This window comes from Chaetodon trifascialis, chromosome 3 (genome assembly GCF_039877785.1).
Source record: "Chaetodon trifascialis isolate fChaTrf1 chromosome 3, fChaTrf1.hap1, whole genome shotgun sequence".
NCBI classification, from domain to species: Eukaryota; Metazoa; Chordata; class Actinopteri; order Chaetodontiformes; family Chaetodontidae; genus Chaetodon; species Chaetodon trifascialis.
Genome location: NC_092058.1, coordinates 17,772,174 through 17,791,320, shown reverse-complemented (window position 1 = coordinate 17,791,320; position 19,147 = coordinate 17,772,174). Strand labels below are relative to the sequence as shown.

At 42.5% G+C, this 19,147-nt stretch overlaps 1 protein-coding gene across 1 annotated transcript; it reads left to right on the top strand.

Annotated features, from left to right (window-relative positions):
- Window positions 1-565: 565 nt before the first annotated feature.
- Window positions 566-17,069, top strand: LOC139328995 (arf-GAP with GTPase, ANK repeat and PH domain-containing protein 1-like). Its single transcript, XM_070959097.1, has 20 exons — window positions 566-1,384; window positions 1,934-3,179; window positions 9,223-9,281; window positions 9,372-9,459; window positions 9,709-9,794; window positions 10,068-10,209; window positions 10,298-10,432; window positions 10,530-10,651; window positions 10,764-10,925; window positions 11,508-11,591; window positions 11,863-11,967; window positions 12,068-12,227; window positions 12,603-12,731; window positions 12,838-12,975; window positions 13,177-13,236; window positions 13,622-13,773; window positions 14,423-14,513; window positions 15,364-15,586; window positions 15,794-16,097; window positions 16,528-17,069. The coding sequence occupies exons 2-20, from the start codon at window positions 2,018-2,020 to the stop codon at window positions 16,795-16,797; spliced, it is 3,672 nt and encodes a 1,223-aa protein (XP_070815198.1). The 5' UTR covers window positions 566-1,384; window positions 1,934-2,017; the 3' UTR covers window positions 16,798-17,069.
- The last annotated feature ends 2,078 nt before the right edge of the window (window positions 17,070-19,147 follow it).

Here is a 19,147-nt window from a genome sequence, read left to right as displayed (position 1 = left end):
ACTTCTATTTTCTCTCAGTTTTCCTGCTTTAAGGTTTACAGTTTAATCTTGTTTGTATGTAATTGCTGTGATTTTGATTGCTGCAAATATTCATTTCATTTATAGAGGATCAGGGAACTCATGTTTAGCTGTAAGACTGACAAAACCAAAAAAGCTAATTAACTTGATTTTTGAATCATTTTTTAGATGTAGGCAGGTTAATGATGAGGAGACGAGCAGAGAGGGAAGAGGAGCGGCTTCCCTGCGAAAAGAGGCTGTGCAGTGAAAAGAGAAACATCTTCAAGAGATAATTTGTGCATGTTTTATTTCCATAAACCACAATTTTCCTCCCCTTTCTTCACCTGCACGCCCATATTAGTATCTTCAGCTTCCTCTCCACATAGATTAATTACTCCTACTTAATTCAATTTCCCTCGCTACAGATTTCTATTCTCTTTCTGTTTTATTGTCCTGCTGCGACGATCCAAAGACATTTTTCCCTCTTGTGCATCCTCACTTTCTCCGTCAGAGGGGACAGACAGCGAGGCAAGGAGAGAGAGCAGGAGCTGCCCATAAATTGCTCTGGAAAAGAGGAGAGGGGAGAGAAAGAGCTGGAGACAGAGCAGATGCATTGGCAGGAGCAGAGCTGAGCGTTTCTCTTCCTCCCTCCTGTCTCTTTTGTTGTGTCTGCACAGATAAAAATCTGATGAACGTGGGCAAGGACCACTACCACCACCTCACTGCGAGCATCCCATCCTCAGCCTGTTTGCTGGAGCTGGATCCAGTGTGGAGCTGGGTGTGCAGCAGGCTAACGGCGGGCTAGCAGGGGGGCTGCAAGGCTCTGTGGCAGCGAGAAGAGGAGGGAAAAAAAGGAGGAGGGGCTGTGGTGAGCTGGTGGGCTTCCTCTGCCTCACAGACACATTTTATTGACTTGCTAATTGGATGAGGCACTCGGAAGAGAGGATGCGGTGAACGAGAGGAGCTGCTCTCCAGAGGGATACAGGCACAAGGAAGCATTGCTTGGGTTGCATAAATCTGGCTACTTCATCTCTCCTTTTTTTTCTAAAAAAAAAAAGCATTCTGGAGACATAACAACAGATGTTTTTTGGCATCTCCCAGTGACCCTCACACCGTGCATACATAATTTTATGCATGACATTGTCGAATGGAGGCTCCAGCTGCCAGACGCTTCGTGACAAGTGAATGATTTCCATTTTGATGTTTTTGTACCCTGTTCCCTTTCACCTGTTTTTTCTCTTGGATTCATGAGCTGGGGCTCATTTTTTTTCTCAGCCTTGTTTGATGTGCCATTTGATATTAATGGTAATCTCATGGCGAGATAAATTCTTCATCAAATCAAATGTACAAGGAACTGTGCGATGGATATTCTTCAGGGAGTATGAAGGTATGATATGAGCAAAAGCCAAGGCACATGCTGTAGTAAGGTGGCATTATTCAGCCAACATTCATTTTAAGTCCTAGTCAAGAAATGGATCAAGCGAATGTACTGACTGTTGCATAATTCCAGGCAGAAATATGAGGTTAAGACATCAACACAGTTAAGAGAAATGTCGCCTTGTATCTATCTGTGTGTCTAGATGTCAGATTTGTGCAGAATAAATGAGTTTAAGAAGGAAAAGTGAGGGGAGGATTATGAATGAATCAGTGGTAGAAACCAGTAGTAGCGGTGTGCATTGAGGAGGATTAATGGAGGCATTAAAAAAACAGTCTAGACTTATTTCACCACTGGGTCAGCCTTTTAAATATAATCTGGAAATTTGCAATTCAAAGAATTCCTCACTTTTTTCAATTACCCTTTGTGTCTTATTTTATTTGAAAAAGGAAACCAGGCTTCCTGACAAATACACAGGCCTGATATCAGACACAATCAGCTCTACGAGGCTCGATCAGGTGTCTGTGTTTGATCTCAGATTTTCTCTTTCCTCTGCTTCAGTCTCGTCCTGGTTGCCATGACTGAGGTGTGCAGGTCTGGCTAGGTCAGAGAGCTGGTGCCACCGCGCTGAAGTCTGCTGTCCCGATGAGCAAGGCAGGCAACCCACAGAGACGCACCACCTACCTCATCTCCCTCACTCTGGTGAAGGTTGAGGCTGTGCCAGAGGATGTAGCAGGGAACCAGAAGGAGGCTCTTCCAGAGGGGGAAGGGAGCCCTAAGAAGAAGGAGGAGGAGGAGCAGGAGGAGGAGAGGGAGGTGAGCAATGCCCCTGAAAAGGAGGAAGGACCTGAATGTACACAAGTGGTGGAGAAAGAAAACACACAGGTGGAAGAAGAAGTAGAACAGGCGCAGGTCAAATATGGCAGCCCTGTTGAGTGTTGGGGGAAGCCTGAGAGGAGGGAAACTCATGGACACCAAAAGGATATTGTATCAGTGGGTAAAAGCAAAGACACTTCTTTTGTACATCCACCTGCTCGGCAAATGGTCAAAGTGTATGGAGGAACTACTTCTGAGGGGCCGGTGCGCCGAGAGGGGCCTCGCTCAGATGCCTTGCGCCCCAAGACGGAGCTCTACAGAGAGCCGCCCATGCTGTTCCTAAAGGGTGAAAATGGAGCGGACCTGAACAGCCGCTCACGTTGCAGCCTCCCTTTCTCCATCCCGCCGCAGGTCAGCCAGCGTCCTGAAGTCCTGATGAGGTCACATGCAGCAGGCAACTCCGTGTGCTGGAGGGACCTCAGAGAGGCCAATACAAGCGTGTACCACTCTGCTAAGACTCTGGATCGAAGGGATAACCGTGTCGGGGACCAGTCCCCCTTAATGGCAGCTACAACTTTGGGGCCTTACAGGGCGTCCTGGGCTGACAGCGATGGCAGGGGCACGCTCATTCGCCCCGGAGCTCCCATCAGCGGGGGATTTTCAGGCATAATGACCAGGGACAGTCCTCAGGGGGAGAGATTTAAGACAGTTTCTATTTCCCTGTCTGCTCCTCCTGCCACCGACTTGTCCAGGCCTCAGAGAAAAGGTACAAGTCGTACCCTGGACAACAGCGACCTACATTCCCTCTCTGAGGATCTGAAGAAGGGGAAGGAGGGCCAGGGAGGAACAATCCAGCGGGCTCCTCCCCGTGACAGAAAGATGCTGAAGTTTATCAGTGGCATTTTCACCAAAAGTACAGCTGCGCCACCCAGCGTCAGCGCTGCACCTCCCCTCTATCCAGCTGTGGAAAGGGGCTCGAGCGAGGAGGAAGGTAAGGCCGCCTCATGCATCTGCTGTATCTGCAGCGTTTCCACAGGCTTTTTTATGACAGATTTACAGTTGTGATAGGCTTAATACTTTATACCAACATTTCTATTTACACAATTTCAAACATTTTATCTCTTTTGATTGATTTTCAGCCCCACAGTGCAGCACATACTTAAAATCAAGGATCAGTCACATGAACCAACACATTCATATGGATGAGAGTTTGGTGCTGGAGTTAAAAAAAAAAAAAAAAAAATGGCTGACACATGGGTTGTTTCAGTTCACCCATGAGTGCCCACAGGCTGAAATTTAAGTGCCTAAGAAGACCATTTTGTTTAATGTGATTACACAGGACCACACATTTATGTCACTCACATTGCCCTCTCTGGAGTTGTCCCAGAGCCAAAAAAATGTGCTTCCATCTCGTCCCATTGATGCTCGACTTAAAAACAGTTGCCACCCTCAGTTATCAGGTAAGCGTGAATTTACTGTGCATATTTTCATGCAAAGTGGATTTGAATTCGGCTAGAGCACTAAAAGTGTCTTCTGTGGTTATTTTTCAGTTAGGTTAAGGTGCTGTGGTTTCCTTCAGTGAAATAGATGAGACTTGACTTACACTCCTGCTTTCGGTTTAAACTCTGACTGATGTGACTGAAAGCTTGTCTGAGATCAGGAGTGGGTAACCTTTCTTGTCTTTGAGAGATTTAGTGAGGATTTAAGGAAACTCAGAGTATCTGAAACTAAATCTGAAGGCTACAGGATAACTTTGCGACATCTGGTGAACACGACTGATAATGTGCTGACTATCGTATCCAATAATGAGGTGCTCCTTCATTGAAATGTAAAAACAGGCCTGTAGAAGAAGACATGAAGGTCTTCCATGAGAGCTGCAGAGGGAAACAACAGAGCAAGCTTTCAAAGCAATATGACATCTGAGATTTCAGTATGGCAGGTATTATGTATTAAAGGTTGAGTTCAGGCTTTTATCATGTTAACAGACTTCATGCATCATGGGCACAAACACATAAACCACAACTCAGATTCCTTAATGATCTAGAGTTGAAACAAGTAGCAGATTTTTCTGACATTCGATAAATCCCTTAAATGACTTTTCAAACAAAAATACAGAAAGATTCTTTGTTTCTTGCTTCTCAAATGTGAGGATTTGCTGCTTTTTCTTCATCTTATGTGATTGTTCTCGGTGTTTTGGGGTTTCGGACTAGTGTTTGGACAAAAAAAAGCTATTTGAAGATGTCACGTCACAGGACTGGAGGAACATCTCTGACATTGTCATAGACCACACAATCAAATACTTGAATCATCTGATTGACTGACGATGACTATAATCGTTCCTAGAATAATCACTAGATTTATGATAAAAATGTATCTTCTTTGACAAAAGCTGGATCTATTTCTAAAGATCCTGAACACCCCCAAGAGGTTTGGAGAAGTGATTATTTAGCTGTAAATAAAAACGGTTGCAAGGATAAGCCATATAACACAGAAACAACCAAACTAAATCTAGCCACTAACAGGATTTTTAACTTAAATAATGCTGCAGACAAAGTTTTAAAATTCAGGACACATTGTTCTTTATCAGCTTCACTGTCCCTTTTCATAGTGCAAAGGGTTGAGATGCTGTTATCTGTCTCTCCACTTGTACTTAATGTTTTGGATCTCTGTTCCCCAAATCCTGACACTCAAACAGATAGAAATCAGTTCAGTCTTGTCAAAAATTACGAAAACAACTTATGAACTATTCAGACGTCTCTATTTGGAATAAAGGAAATTATGCAACTTTATCAATCTTTAATCTTTATTGATATAATTTAAAGAAAATCATCTTTGACAGAGAGTTTGGTATCGGAGTAAGCTCTGAATAATTTGTCAGTAGTAAGTGGGACATGAATAATTAAGGTTGGGGATACACAGAGCTGTGTTCATCGGAGGAGAGCGGGAACCTGTTACTTCCTGCTCTGTGCATAGAGTTAATCAGCCTTCAAATGGAGCCTATTCATTCGTTGATGCTTTATTGTGTTTAAGTGCTCGGCCATGTTAAACTTGTAATTTCAGCGTATTGTGTCATTATTCTGGTGATAGATGAACATCATTGATCAAGTTGAATTCAGAAAAAGGTTGTCGAATTGTGTAGAGACACACACTGGCATATTTTCAGCATCATACGTGCGCAGGTGGACATCATGTCCCTGCCGTTCATACATGTCGTTGTATCCATGAGAGACCATTTATTGTATAGAGACCCGGGCTGGAGGCTTCTGGAAAATGGAGTTGCCATGGCAACAGCAAGCCGTGAGAGATGCTATTTGGTCTGTGGTGTGACGCTGTTGATGGAGGGGAGTGTGGGGGCGTGGGGATTGCCCAAAGATGGGGATGAGGGGGTTTAAAGTTAGAATCTGTGTCCCCTGGAGAGGAGGCTGACACCGTGGCTCCGTCCGAATGCAACGTGACCTGACAACTTCACAGTGTGTGTGTGTGTGTGTGTGTGTGTGTGTGTGTGTGTGTGTGTGTGTGTGTGTGTGTGTGTGTGTACGTGCAGTTGTGTGTTGTTATCTCTGGTGATGATGATTTCTACAGGGATTTATATCTGTAGGTACTTGTATAGTGTTATCCAGAGTGTGTCTGTGTGTATGTGTGCGTGTCTGTGTGTGTATTACTTATGTTGTGAGGACATAAACCTGTTTACACAGTCACATTGTGAATACTTGTCTTCCCTATGGGGACAAAACACAAGTCCTCATAATGTAAATCATCACATTTTAGGGTAAAGACTTGGGTTAAGGTTAGGTTTAGGCAAGTAGTGCTTATGGTTATGCAGAGTAAGTCTGGAGGAAATGAATGTATGTCTATGTAAGGTCCTCGAAAATGATGGAAACACAACTGTGTGTGTGTGTGTGTCTCTGTGTGCGTGTGTGTTAGTATTTATCATTTGTCTTTCTCCATTCAGCCTTGTATGCAGACGCTTGTGGTGTCGCCAGCTCTGTGTGTGTGTGTGTGTGTGTGTGTGTGTGTGTGTGTGTGTGTGTGTGTGTGTGTGTGTGTGTGTGTGTGTGTGTGTTTTATTGAATATCCTCTCACAGAGGCACCTTGGCTGTAATTCTACTGAGGTTAGAGCTAAGGCATTCAAATGTGAAACCTCACTGTAAAGATATCCTCATCAAGTCTTTTAATGCAGAACTTAAACCTTTAAAATGTGAAAAAAAAAAAAAAAAAAGTCTGTCAGTAGAGGAAAGCACTGTAAGTTAATTCATTAAAGAAATCTGTTTTGTCATTTGTTTGACCAGTGGACTCATCTGTCTTATTCCACCTTCTTCAGAGATCCTCGTTATCCAAAATAATGATGCGCTGGCTGAATTACTCCTTTGCAGCAAAACTTTATGGCTGAATATGAGAGAGGAAGTGACTTGTGATTGATATTTTCTGTGGAGTGTGGAACAGAAATATATCCATGACCTCAGAATTGAATTAGAGAGTGAGCTATGGAGTAGTAAAACTAAGAATAAGCATAAATTTAAACAGCTGCTATAGTGCTGTAACCACCTCACAAAGACTCCAGTAAAAACTGAACACATGCAGCTAAGCTTGCTGTCTATACCACCCTCATGAATTTTTGTTAGAGAATTTGACCTTCTTTTTTTTTACAGTTTTATTTTAGTACATTAGCACCGAATCTGATACCACATTAACCTGAGAGCTGCACAGTAAACCCACACAGCTTCATTATGATCACAGATAAGCAATGACGTCGATATATTCAGCCATATTCTCACAACTATCTATCATCATGACACTTGGAACATAATGTGGGTTTGTAATAATTACATTCAGTCATCGTATTGTTACTGCCAAGTGGAGTTTCTTATCACTAAACCAAAGCCAGGAAACCAACACACCAACTGGTCTATTTGAGGTTTTTTAAACATTCAATAAATGGTCTTAGATCTTCTTCTCTGCTGAAATAAAAGCTTTTGTCTTTAAAGGCTTGTTTTTAGTTAACAAGAGATTAGATTTCGTAGATTTCTGATGCAGACACTATAAAGCACTGAGTTTGCTCGTCTCTGGAGAGCCTGACGTCTGCCTCAACCTAAACATGGTGTGCTGGAGCTGGGTGACTCACCTGACAGCAGTTATCTTCTATCATTTCTAAAGGAGCCATTTCCTTTTTGCCTGATTCAAAATAATGCTGACGAGTCCCACTATTGATCACTCCATATAAAACCTCCATCTTAACGAAGTGTTTGGCCTCAGATTCAGCTGTCACGACTTTTTCACCATTTTACCAATTTCATTTTCTCATTGCAGTTTCCTCTATTTTGTGGAATATTTTAGAAATTACAGTCAATGTAGTCTTACAATGCTTGATGAGGCAATCACCGCAGTTGCATTAAGACTCTGTATAACTCAGTGATAGACAATAATAGTTTGAAGTATTTTGATGAAACTTCAAAAAATCTATATTACAGTACAACATCATTTTTATTTTATGTTATTTGACTTGTTTCTGATGAAAACTGCTCCTTTCTTAGGCCTTTTTTTGAAAGGAGGAGGTTTCACTTTTAATACCACAGAGTACCAAGTGGCATATTCAGTCTTGTTTCAGTTGACACAGACTTCTATAAAATTCATGAAATGAGGGAAACTGCTCCAGGAACAAGATGAATTATCTCACCACAGCTGGCTGAATTCGTTTTGCCTTTTTTTTTTTTTTAAGATGGATGCGTTTTTAATGTTGAATGAAAGAATAAATGACTTGTTTGGAGGGTTTTTGCGGGTTAACGTTGAAAAAAGGCAGAAATGTAGTGTGTAAAGTGAAGATAGCTCAGTAACTCTTGTAGACTTGCAGATTTGTACACTTGACTGAGTCGTGTGGGCGCTCATGTCTGGGAGCTGCAGCCTCTCGGTGGGGAGGCTTGGACACTCTCCTCACTGTCTCCACAGGCTGTCAGAAACACAGCCGGCCATCATTCTTTTTATGGAGTACTCCAACATTTTGGGGAAATAGGCTTATTTTAGCCAGAGTTAGACAAGTCGTGTGGTGTCAGCTCTTTCTTTGTACCTTAACAGAAAAGGTTTGGGTTTTGTTTAGCTTAGCTTAGCATAGCTTAGCTTAGCTTAGCACAATGACTGAAAGCTGGGGGCATGGTTAGCCTAGTTAGCTTTTTTTTAACCGGTATGCAGACATATAGTTGCCTTCAGTTTCCTGACTCTAACAAAAACCCAGGTGACTCATGGGTGTGTGGGTGACTATTTTGGATTCTAACAACATATACATAAGAACAATTTAGCATTTCTTTTTCTTTTTCTTTTTCTTTTATTTCAATGGAAGTTAACTACCTTTGCTTCCTGTTTGTACCTTCACAGACCTCCTGTAGGGCTAAGACACCTCTTAAAGCTGTCTGATGCTTTTAGAAATAGTTTGCTGTCTTGCTCACAGTCAGATGAGACGGTCAATGCTAATTATGTCTCCAGCACAGAAATTGGTGTGGGGAGCTTTGTAGCCTAGCCTAGCCTAGCTAAACTGGAAAGGGGAAAACAGGGGAAAACACATATGTTAGCTTAAAGCTTGTAGCAATTGCAAAGTTATCTGATCTACAGTTGTATCCTGTGTAAGTTGTTATATCACCCTTATACCAGTACATCAAATATTAAAATACTGTTCTTATATAGGTTGCACGGTGGCACAGCTGGTAGTGCTCGTGCCTCACAGCAAGAAGGTTGCCGGTTCGATCCCCGGGCGGGGCCTTTCTGTGTGAAGTTTGCATGTTCTTCCCATGCATGCGTGGGTTCTCTCCGGGTACGCTGGCTTCCTCCCACAGACCAAAAAACATGCTCATTAGGTTAATTGGTGACTCTAAAATTGCCCCTAGGTGTGAGTGTGAATGGTTGTCCGGGGTGTACCCCGCCTCTCGCCCACTGACAGCTGGGATAGGCTCCAGCCCCCCCGCAACCCCGAAAGGGATAGACGGTATAGAAAATGGATGGATGGATGTTCTTATATAATTACTTTTTGTTTGTTTGTTTGTCCTCAGCTGCATGCACCAGCAGTCAAGAATGGACCATGAGCCAAACAATACAGGAGCTTCACCTGGTAAGCATCAGGACATCACTTTTCTAAACCGGTGAGAGGGATTTGACACTAAAGCAGTGTTTTCTCTGTCTATGTGTTTGTGCTCTGCAGGGTGTTTTGGGAGGTCTGTGCAGTGGGAAATCGGCTCTGGTCCACAGACACCTGACAGGAAGTTACCTGCAGCTGGAGAATGCTGAGGGTTGGTTTCACACATCCTCATCTACAACCTTTATGTGTGTTTTTCTATGACATTGTCAGTACATAACTGACAATAGACTATATGGAATCTACCTCTCATACATTAATAACATGAATAGTGGCTATATTCCATTTAAATGGTCCAGGGCCATGGCTTGCTATTAATGCATTCCCTGCTTTAATAAGTCAGACAAGCTGCTGTGAAAAAGGTCTATAACAACTCTTGTTTATTCCTACTGTGTGTTTACAGGGCGCCAGTACATTAGGGATGTCCTGGTTGATGGACAGAGTCACCTGTTGATAATCAGAGAAGAGACAGAACTCCCAGGAGCTCAGGTGGGTTGAAATATTGATTAGCTCAGCTTTAATATAAGGCTCAGTGGCACTGATTAAACTAATTTAATAGATATTGCTTATATTTAACTCCATTCATATTTCCAAATACTTTGTATGTCGGTGTTCTGGTTGGGTTTGGACAGAGGAGTGAACTTGATAACTTGATCTTGATAAAACTGGACAACCAGTTAAACTTGGTGAAATTTGGTCCTCACCATCAGCCTGCTTCTGTGTATTTTGAGTGCTGCTCTTCTGCTCCTCCGTTGTCTTCAGTTTGCAAGTTGGGTGGATGCAGTTATCTTGGTCTTCAGTTTGGAAAATGAGGCCAGCTTCCAGGAAGTTTACAAAATCTACCACCAGCTGGCTGTCCACCGGCCTGTTTCTGAGATACCTTTCATAGTAGTTGGCACTCAGGGTAAGACACTCAGACACAACATGTGCTTTGACTTCAAATGTTTGTAGATGTGGACTTTTGGTGCATTTGTGATTCATGCTTTTTCTAGATAAGATCAGCAGCACCAACCCCAGAGTTATAGACGATGCCAGGGCCAGACAGCTCTGCTCAGACGTGCGGCGCTGCACTTACTATGAAACCTGTGCAACGTATGGCCTCAATGTGAACAGAGTCTTCACTGATGGTATGAATCCCTTTCAAAGTCAGACCGGAGCAGAAATATGAACATTATGTGTCTTTTTTAGGGGTGATGCTTAGGATTTTTTTATTTTGTTCTACAGCTGCTCAGAAGATCATGGCAGCCAAGAAGCAAGCTGCCTTACTGGCTTCCTGTAAATCTCTGCCTAACTCTCCCAGTCACTCTGGAGGCTCCACCCCAGTGTCAGGTGTCTTTCCAGGACAGGTAAAACTGGACCATCTGTTCCTATTTCTGTGTATTTCTTGTGTAACAAATTCAATTATCACCTCATTCCTTGCCGCCACCCCTCCTTGCTCCGGATCTTTCCTCTCTTTAGGCCAGTAACGGTGGTCAGAGCAGTGATTACTCCTCATCACTTCCCTCCACTCCTGTGATCAGCCATAAGGAGATCGGCAGGACAGCGAGAGGAGATAAACAGGAAAGTGCCACACCTGGGTCAGTCCGCAGCGCCACCCGGAGACGCACCTCCCGATTTGCGGTACATACTCGTCAAGTGATTGCTTTTTAAGGGACAAGCAGTTGTGCTTATGCACCCTTTTATTTTTATAATCTTTTTAAGATTATAGTGAACCGCTTGAAGAAAAAGGACTGAAGAAGTTGTGGTCAGACTGGCCTCTCAAATATTTTGTTTTGTTTTTGTTTTTGAAAGAAGTTCATTGTCATCCGGCGCTGTTTGTAGATAACTGCATTCTCTTTGATGTTTGATGTTGGAAAAAAAAGCCTTTTCACAAACAAAATTGTCAAATAACATAACAGAACAGTCATTTATAGCTGAAAACTTGGTTTGGGATGTGACTATGAAACTTTCTGAGGTCAACAGGAGCAGTGTTAATCTTGAAATATTGATTAGCTCAGCTTTAATGTAAGGCTCAGTGGCACTGATTAAACTAATTTCTATAGATATTGCTTCCATTTAACTCCATTTATATTTCCAATTACTTTGTATGGCTTTGTGATGAAGTGCACAGCAATAAGAAGAACTTCCATCCTGAATTACATTGTTTAAGCAGTTACCCCAGTGTTGCCTCTGATGCAGTTAATGCCTCTCTGCTCTGTGTAGGGCCGGAGAGGCAGTGACTCAAACAGAAGGAGTGCAGACTGTAAGGGCGATCTGGGCAGTGGACGCTCCATTCCCATCAAACAGGTAGGATTCGCACTCAATGCAGAAACAAATATGATGTATCTAATGACCCTCTGCAGAAGACACCACACCAGCAGTCACTTGAAATCAAGTGTGCGAAGGTACTCTCATCATGCGGTGTGATGAAGTGTTGTGAGCTCCCATATTGGCCTGATTAATAGAATAGTGGGTGTTTTTGGCAGCCGGCAGTCATCATGCTGCTGAAACCTGTGATATGAACACGCAAGACATTGGCAATAAATTCTCACTCTCCATTTGTCGTCACCTCCATCAGGGCATCTTGCTGAAGCGCAGTGGGAACTCGCTCAACAAAGAATGGAAGAAGAAGTACGTCACGCTGTCCAACGACGGCATACTATCCTATCACTCCAGTGTCAATGTGAGTCAGCCTGTTGACAGAACGCTCTGAAGCATTATGCTGCTGAAAGCACCACTGACAGCTAGTGTTTGATGGTGATGGTCAATGTTTGACTTGGCAGGACTACATGCTGAATGCTCCAGGGAAAGAGATGGACCTGCTGAGAGTGACGGTGAAGGTGCCGGGAAAGCGTCCACCTCGTGCCGTCCCCACCTGCGGCCTTCCAGTCGGCCTCAACGGACGGGTCAAAGATGTGCCAGGACCCGAGGGTGTCAGCCCAGGTCAAACAATAACCATGAAAATCAGAAATGGATTAAGAAATGGCGTTGGGGAAAAAAATAAAGATGAGAATCAGAAGTACAGTAAAGGCACCGTTCCTAGTATTTTAAGACTTTTTTGTGGGGAGGGCTCAGGCCTAGGGAAAAATGCATGGGAATGCAAAATCTTTACAAAAGGAGAAAAGTGCACCATAAGGGATTTCATAAGTTTTAGAAGTGTGTCTTAAAAACTTCTTCAGTCATGCTCTTTATCATTTATTTCCTCTGGTGTTCATGCATCCAGAATCAGTAATGCATTTTTTCTGTAGCTCTGTTTTTTATTTGAAGTTTGTCTAAATTACTTTATTATTAAGTGCATTCTTGCTGTCATCTCTTTAGTCCCTGTAAGCGCCAGCAGCCTCCTGCAAGTGGAAGAAATGGAAGGACTGGGCGGTGCACTGTTCCTGAGGAGTAACAGAGGGGTGCAGCGATGTCCCTCTACGCTATCTAACCATGCTCAAAGTGTCGGTGAGCAAAGGACCTTTTTATCTGAGCATACATCTAGCTCACAAACATGCATGTTTTGTGTCAGATACATTTAATTTGGTATGTTTTTGTGTGATCTTGTGGCCAGACTCTGCAGTTGATGGTGTGTCCAGCTCGTCCTCCACCAAAGATGTAGGCTCCTCATCCCCGGTGACAGACAGGAAGAAGCATCGCAGGAAGAAGAGTATGAACCAGAAAGGAGACGCAACCATTGGCCAAGCAGATGGTAAACACCAAGAGCTCCACATGTGTTTTATGTTCTGCAATCCCCAACATTTAAAGCAACAATCATGCTCTGATCATTTTGATATAATGGTAATCAATGAAAAAGTGATTTACATTAAATTTAATTTCAACATGCAACATTTGTTATGTCTTCCCTTTCTCTCGTTGTCTTTTCTGTGACATTTTCTATCTTGTCTTGCAGCCAAGCGGAAAATGTGGAAACTTAAAAGCTTTGGTAGTTTAAGAAACGTAAGCAAGACAGGTAATGTTGATCTGTCATGTTGCATCTTTCACACTCTGACTGAACCGCTGCACAAGCTTGTGTTGAGTTTTCTTGTCAGAAAGACATTATATTGCATCAACCTTGTTGTAGAATGGCTAAATTATGACTATTTAATTAATATGCCTTCTATTTCAAATTATTTTTCCTCCATGTATGTTCGTTTTAGCATGTAGATGAACGTTTTGGTTAGAATTCAACAGTTAATATAATAGAACACTTGCCTATGCCTAATAGCGGTCACATGGACACTGAACTGCACTGATGCATGCAAACTAAAAAACAATCTATTACTGAAATGTCGACATCTGAATAAGATCTGATGCTGAATCTCTCATATGTTTAATGGGTTTTTCTCGTCTGTTAGATGAGGATAACTTTGACTTCCTCATCGTGTCGAGCACTGGCCAGACTTGGCACTTTGAAGCCCAAAGTGTGGAAGAAAGGGACTCTTGGGTCCAAGTCATTGAGAGCCAGATCCTGGCCAGCCTTCAGCTGTGTGAGAGCAGCAAGAACAAGGCAAGAATGAACAAAAGGCGCACAGGAAGGCAACCTTTCTATTCAAGAAAGCACAATATATGATAATCATGGATATCTATTATGCTACATGAAAATGAATGCAAATTTAAGTGACATTATTTGCCCTTGGAGGGCCGTATAATCATATTGTGTGCTGTGTATTGAGGCTCTTGGATAAGAACAGTTTTCTCTGAGGAGACGCTGGCCTGGACTCTCTTTAAAGTGGATGAGGGCAGTCGGGGAGATTTGCCATTACCAAAACCCTCCCCACCTCGACAACTGTATGTTGTCCTGTCCACTAATGGGCTGTGCTGGTTTCTGTTCTTGAGCGACGAGTGTGTCCTTGTGTGGAATTAGTTCAACCATCTCCAAAAATGTTAATTGCCACTAATATAATGATTCTCAGTAATTACTTTAATCCCATGATGCATTTCTTTATGAGAAATGTATGTCCTAGGAGGCTAAAACCAATAATTTTACAGCTTTAAATGGTCATAATAATGATTATAGCCTACCATAGCTTCACAAGGAGATTTGGAAATTGTAATCATTGTTATTAATAATGAGAGCTGTTAGCGGAGCTCATATCACAGCATGTTAGATGACTGCTGTTTCTCTTATTTGAACCATTTATGCATGCTTTCTACAGGCTCGCAAGAACAGCCAGAGTGAAGCAGTGGCTCTGCAGGCGATCCGCAACGCAAAGGGCAACAACTTCTGTGTTGACTGCGACGCTCCAAGTTAGTGACACAGTAACAGCTTTTCTCCTCTTTGTATTTGTTCATATCTGTGTCTGGTTTGGGCACATTACCCACCTCGTCTTATTTCAAAACTGCACATGCGTCATCACTCCCAAGCACTGTTGTCATTTGCTCTTTGCTCATTTTTTTTTCCATTTTCAGAGTCTGATGTTGATATAAGACTCAACCAGTTTTCAGACAACAACCAAGTTGTCCATTTTGTATTTATTTATTTATTTATTTATTGAGTTTTTTGTTTATTGTGCAATCTTTTCTGAATCCTCATCTGTTGCCATCAGGGCTTTGAAATTGCTTTTTTTTTTTTTTCACTACGACAAGGAAAAATACCTAACAAAAAAAAGAACTACATCACTACAATGTTTTTTGCGAGTTGAGTCAGTTGAGTCAATCAGGGAGGGACGTTCAAATGTTTGGTCTCAGTCCAACACAGGAGAAATGACCTACAAGGTGTATTCATGATGAATCTTTGTTTTCAGAAATGTAGGCAGCAAAATATCATCAAAAAAAAAGCAAGAAATACTCTAAAATTAAAATCAGTGGCTTAGACATCACTGAACCAACCAAAAATAGATCAAGTGCTGAATATTCCTCTAATGTTGGAACACTTTAAAGGGCCAAAGCTTCAGGGGAAAATATCATTTCGTACACTGGCCACAGATTTAACAGCTCTGCTTTAAAACTTTTCCAAGAAGGATTTCACACACTTTTTTCACTTTTGCGGCACGGCATGGCCAAACTGGCATATCTAAGTGTAAGAAATCTATCAACCATATGGTCATAGTCCAGTTTCAGATGAAGCGGCAGCCTAATTTGTTGTGTTCTCTCCCAGATCCAACCTGGGCCAGTCTGAACCTGGGCGCTCTCATATGTATCGAGTGTTCAGGGATCCACAGAAACTTGGGCACCCACCTGTCGCGGGTTCGTTCGCTGGACCTTGATGATCTGCCACGGGAGCTCACGCTGGTTCTCAGTGCCATCGGCAACCACATGGTGAACAGTATATGGGAGGCGCGCACACTGGGCCGCCGCAAACCAGCACCTGATGCTACACGGTGAGGACATATGGTCAAAAAAGATGTGGGGTGACACTGCTTTAGTTTAATGCTTAACAGCATGTAGGTGTGAGCTGCATACTTAGAAATGATGTGTGACTGAGTTTACTGTTTTCAGTGGGAAGAAAATGCCATTGTCAGAAAGACAAGAAGCTCTAAATGTGTTTCACTGAATATTCATCATCTCATTTCTCTTTGCTTGTTCAGCGAGGAACGGGAGTCGTGGATCCGGGCCAAATATGAGCAAAAGCTGTTTGTGGCGCCGTTGCCTCCTCCAACTCCTGGCGAGGGCCCAGACATCACGCTATCCGGCCGTCTTCTCTTGGCAGTGATGGAGCACAACCTCCCCAAGCTGCTGCTCCTTTTGGCCCACTGCACTAAAGAGGACATTAACGCCCCTCTCAGCCTGGCGCTCTCCTCCAGGTCGCTCTTAGCGCTGCGACTGCCCGGCTCTGCCCTGCACGCGGCCTGTCAGCAGGCTGATGTGGTGATGACGCAGCTTCTTGTTTGGGTGTGTTGACCTCCTCCTCTAATACAGGAATACTTTTGTATGGACGGTCTGACTCATATCACCAAAAGAAGTGCAGTGCATAGGAACAGAGATAATGTTACAGTCAATGTGCAGTGTCGACAAGGTATGCAATAATGCAAAATATTGCATCACAGGAAACTGTTGAGTCATACAATACTGGCAAAATAATGAGCGTTACCCTTCAAGAACCTTAAAGTGATGACTCAGCAGACCATTCAAGGGTGATCTATATGTGTGAAAGACACTAAAACTCACTGAGTCACGGCTTGTTGGGAAAATTTAAGACACCTCTTTGATGCCGATGTTGAAACTCATTCTACATATGATCAAACCTCATTAAAATGTCAAATATGGGATAATTACATCATCTAATCCAGTTTTTAATCCTGTGTTTCTTCGTTCCCTGCAGTATGGCTGTGATGTTCGATACCGGGACGCTCAGGGGCAGACAGCGCTGGTTCTGGCTCGTAGTGCCGGCAGCCAGGAGTGTGTTGACATCTTGCTCCAGCACGGATGCCCAAATGAACCAATCGCCACGGTTGGTTTCGCAGCAGCCGCGACGTCCAGCTTCCCTGCTGCCATGACGCCCAGCCTGACAGTTGCCACGACACTCAAGATCTCGCACAAGAGTGGCAGCACCAGCTTGAGTTACAGCACGTCCAGAAGAGCGGTGTCATAATCGACATGTGGTAAAGTGTGCGTGTGTGCCTGTGTGTGTGAGCTTGTCGCTTTGTCATAGTGTCCTGTGCACTCACAAAGGAACAGCAGGACTTATGAACATGTTGCCAGATGTTGCGCTCCCTGAGGTTCTGAAGGGTGTTTGTGTAGGTCAGGTATGAAAACACACGCCGGTGATCAAACAGGCTCATTCAGTCTGCGAGAAGGATTTAACCAAAACAAAAAGAGAAATTTTCCTCACTACACTTTCTACGCACAGTAGACAGTCAGATGTTACAGATTCAAGAGGAATGTATTGCACTGTATACCAGCTGGTATGATTCTTATTTCATCATGCAGTGAATATTCAACTCTCCACTCAGTTACAGGTCCAGTGTGTAGGATTCAGGGGGATCCATTGGTAGAAATAAAATATTCAGAAGTGTGTTCATTAGTGTATAATGACCTGAAAATAAGAATTGTTGTGTTTTAGTTTCCCAGACTGTGGTCTTATATCTCCACAGGGAGTGAGTCCTCGTCCATGGAGTCTCTATGTTTATACAGTAGCCCAGAACGGACAAACCAAACACTGGCTCTAGAGAGTTTTTTTTCCACATTTTTGTGTTTGTATTCAGTTGATAGATACCACTAAATCCTACACACTGGCCCTTTAAGAATGGAAATTTTCCTTTGGCCTCAAACAAGCTTATCTGAGCATTTACAGTAAAGAACTGCAATAAGTTTACGATTTCATAGATAGACATCTCTGTTTTTCAAGTCGGTCTCTATCTGTTTGAAATCCCAACCCTCCACACATCCACACTTCTTACCGTTATTGACAGTGAATGTCGGTTTTAAATTCAGAGTGCATATGCTGCGTTACCTTCAACACAGCCGGTCATTCTGTGCATAAATAATGGTGTTATTGAGTTGAAAAAAAAAAAAAAAAAAGGATTAAAAAAAACCTTTACAGTGGCTGAAAAAGAGAGGCTGTTTTAAAGATAATCAAAATAACTGTATAGAAATGCATTGATAAAATATTATAATTCTAAAAATTTAAAAAGTCCTTCATTTCAAGATTGTTATTGTATGATTTGTACAGTTGGTTCTGTGTATAAAACTCAAAGGGTTACTCATAGCTGTTCAGAGATTTGCTGCACAGCGTCTTGGTTCAGTTTTCCTTTAATAACCACCTGATTAACTCTTTGAAATCCAAGACTGAGATTTCTATGTTATGTTTGTATCACTGTGCGTGACATAAACACTGTACATGATGTGTGCATTATGACTCCAGCAGCAGCTCATTATCAAGGCAGGAGTGTAATACTAGACGTGTAAATGAACAGGTGAAATGCCTTGATTTTGATTGAATGTATACAAAAACCGATTGGTTTGAGCTCATGATTTTAAACACTAACGTGTTTTCCTTTTAGATGATACAGTTTCGGTGGACTGTCAGGGTGTTTTATTTTTTATTTGACTAATATTATTCCTGCTGTGACTAATTAAATAGAGTGGTTTAATAGATTAAAACTTGGTTCTGATCTATAAAACTGGGCCTTTGAATGACTATGATTATATTTGTAAGTGGATGAAAATCTACATGAAATAGAGGAATGTTGCCCACGTTAATATTTTAAAATGGCATAAAAAACAACCCTCCTGCAGAACTGTATGTATTTTTGTGTTAATCTGAAGACGCCGCTGAGTGTACATGTCTGTGATGTAAGCATCTCTCTCCATTTGTATTTTTTTACTCATGCAATGACTCATAGAGCATTCATTATCAATACACTAAGGCTAATGCCAAAGCTGTGCTGGTGTTTTGTTCAGAGTTGTGTGTTTTCCCGTGTCTGGCCTCATAGCAGACCTTATTTCAAAAGGCGAGCCAAGCCTCATTTGTTCATTTTCCAGCTGTGTCAAAAATTAACAACCACTGTTAATGAGGGTTTCAGCAGGCACCAACATCACGCAGCATGGTTGCATCATGCTGGTGTGCAGAGAGTTCATGTTTCAAACCGAGCTGTGAGCTGCTTTCTGGACAGGTGGAGCCAGTGGCCATCACTCGACAAGCATTTGAACATGAGATCTCCTGGATCAAACCAGTTCTTGTTTAAGGCCCCTACTGGCTTTGACCTACTTCTTTGTAGGTCAAAGACTCATTTTTATACCATGATACCATCGCTGAGATGGTTGCAGTTTCATGGATTCACAGCAGTAAAGTGATTTTTCTTGGCAAATACATATAGAGACAAAAGTGACACAACAAACACAGTAATTAGAAGGCAACATAAGAATTCATGCCAGTGTGGGGGTGATTGAGGTTTATGTGTTCAGAAATCCTTTTTCTAAAAAAATTGGGATGCTGTGTA

What these genes read in the sequence shown, in the direction of transcription:
- LOC139328995 (XM_070959097.1), top strand. Translation starts at nt 2,018, where the DNA reads ATGAGCAAGGCAGGCAACCCACAGAGACGCACCACCTACCTCATCTCC. An exon ending in CAGAACTCCCAGGAGCTCAG is followed by an intron (nt 9,795 to 10,067) that starts GTGGGTTGAAAT and finishes CGTTGTCTTCAG; the next exon opens with TTTGCAAGTTGGGTGGATGC. An exon ending in CAGGTGTCTTTCCAGGACAG is followed by an intron (nt 10,652 to 10,763) that starts GTAAAACTGGAC and finishes TCCTCTCTTTAG; the next exon opens with GCCAGTAACGGTGGTCAGAG.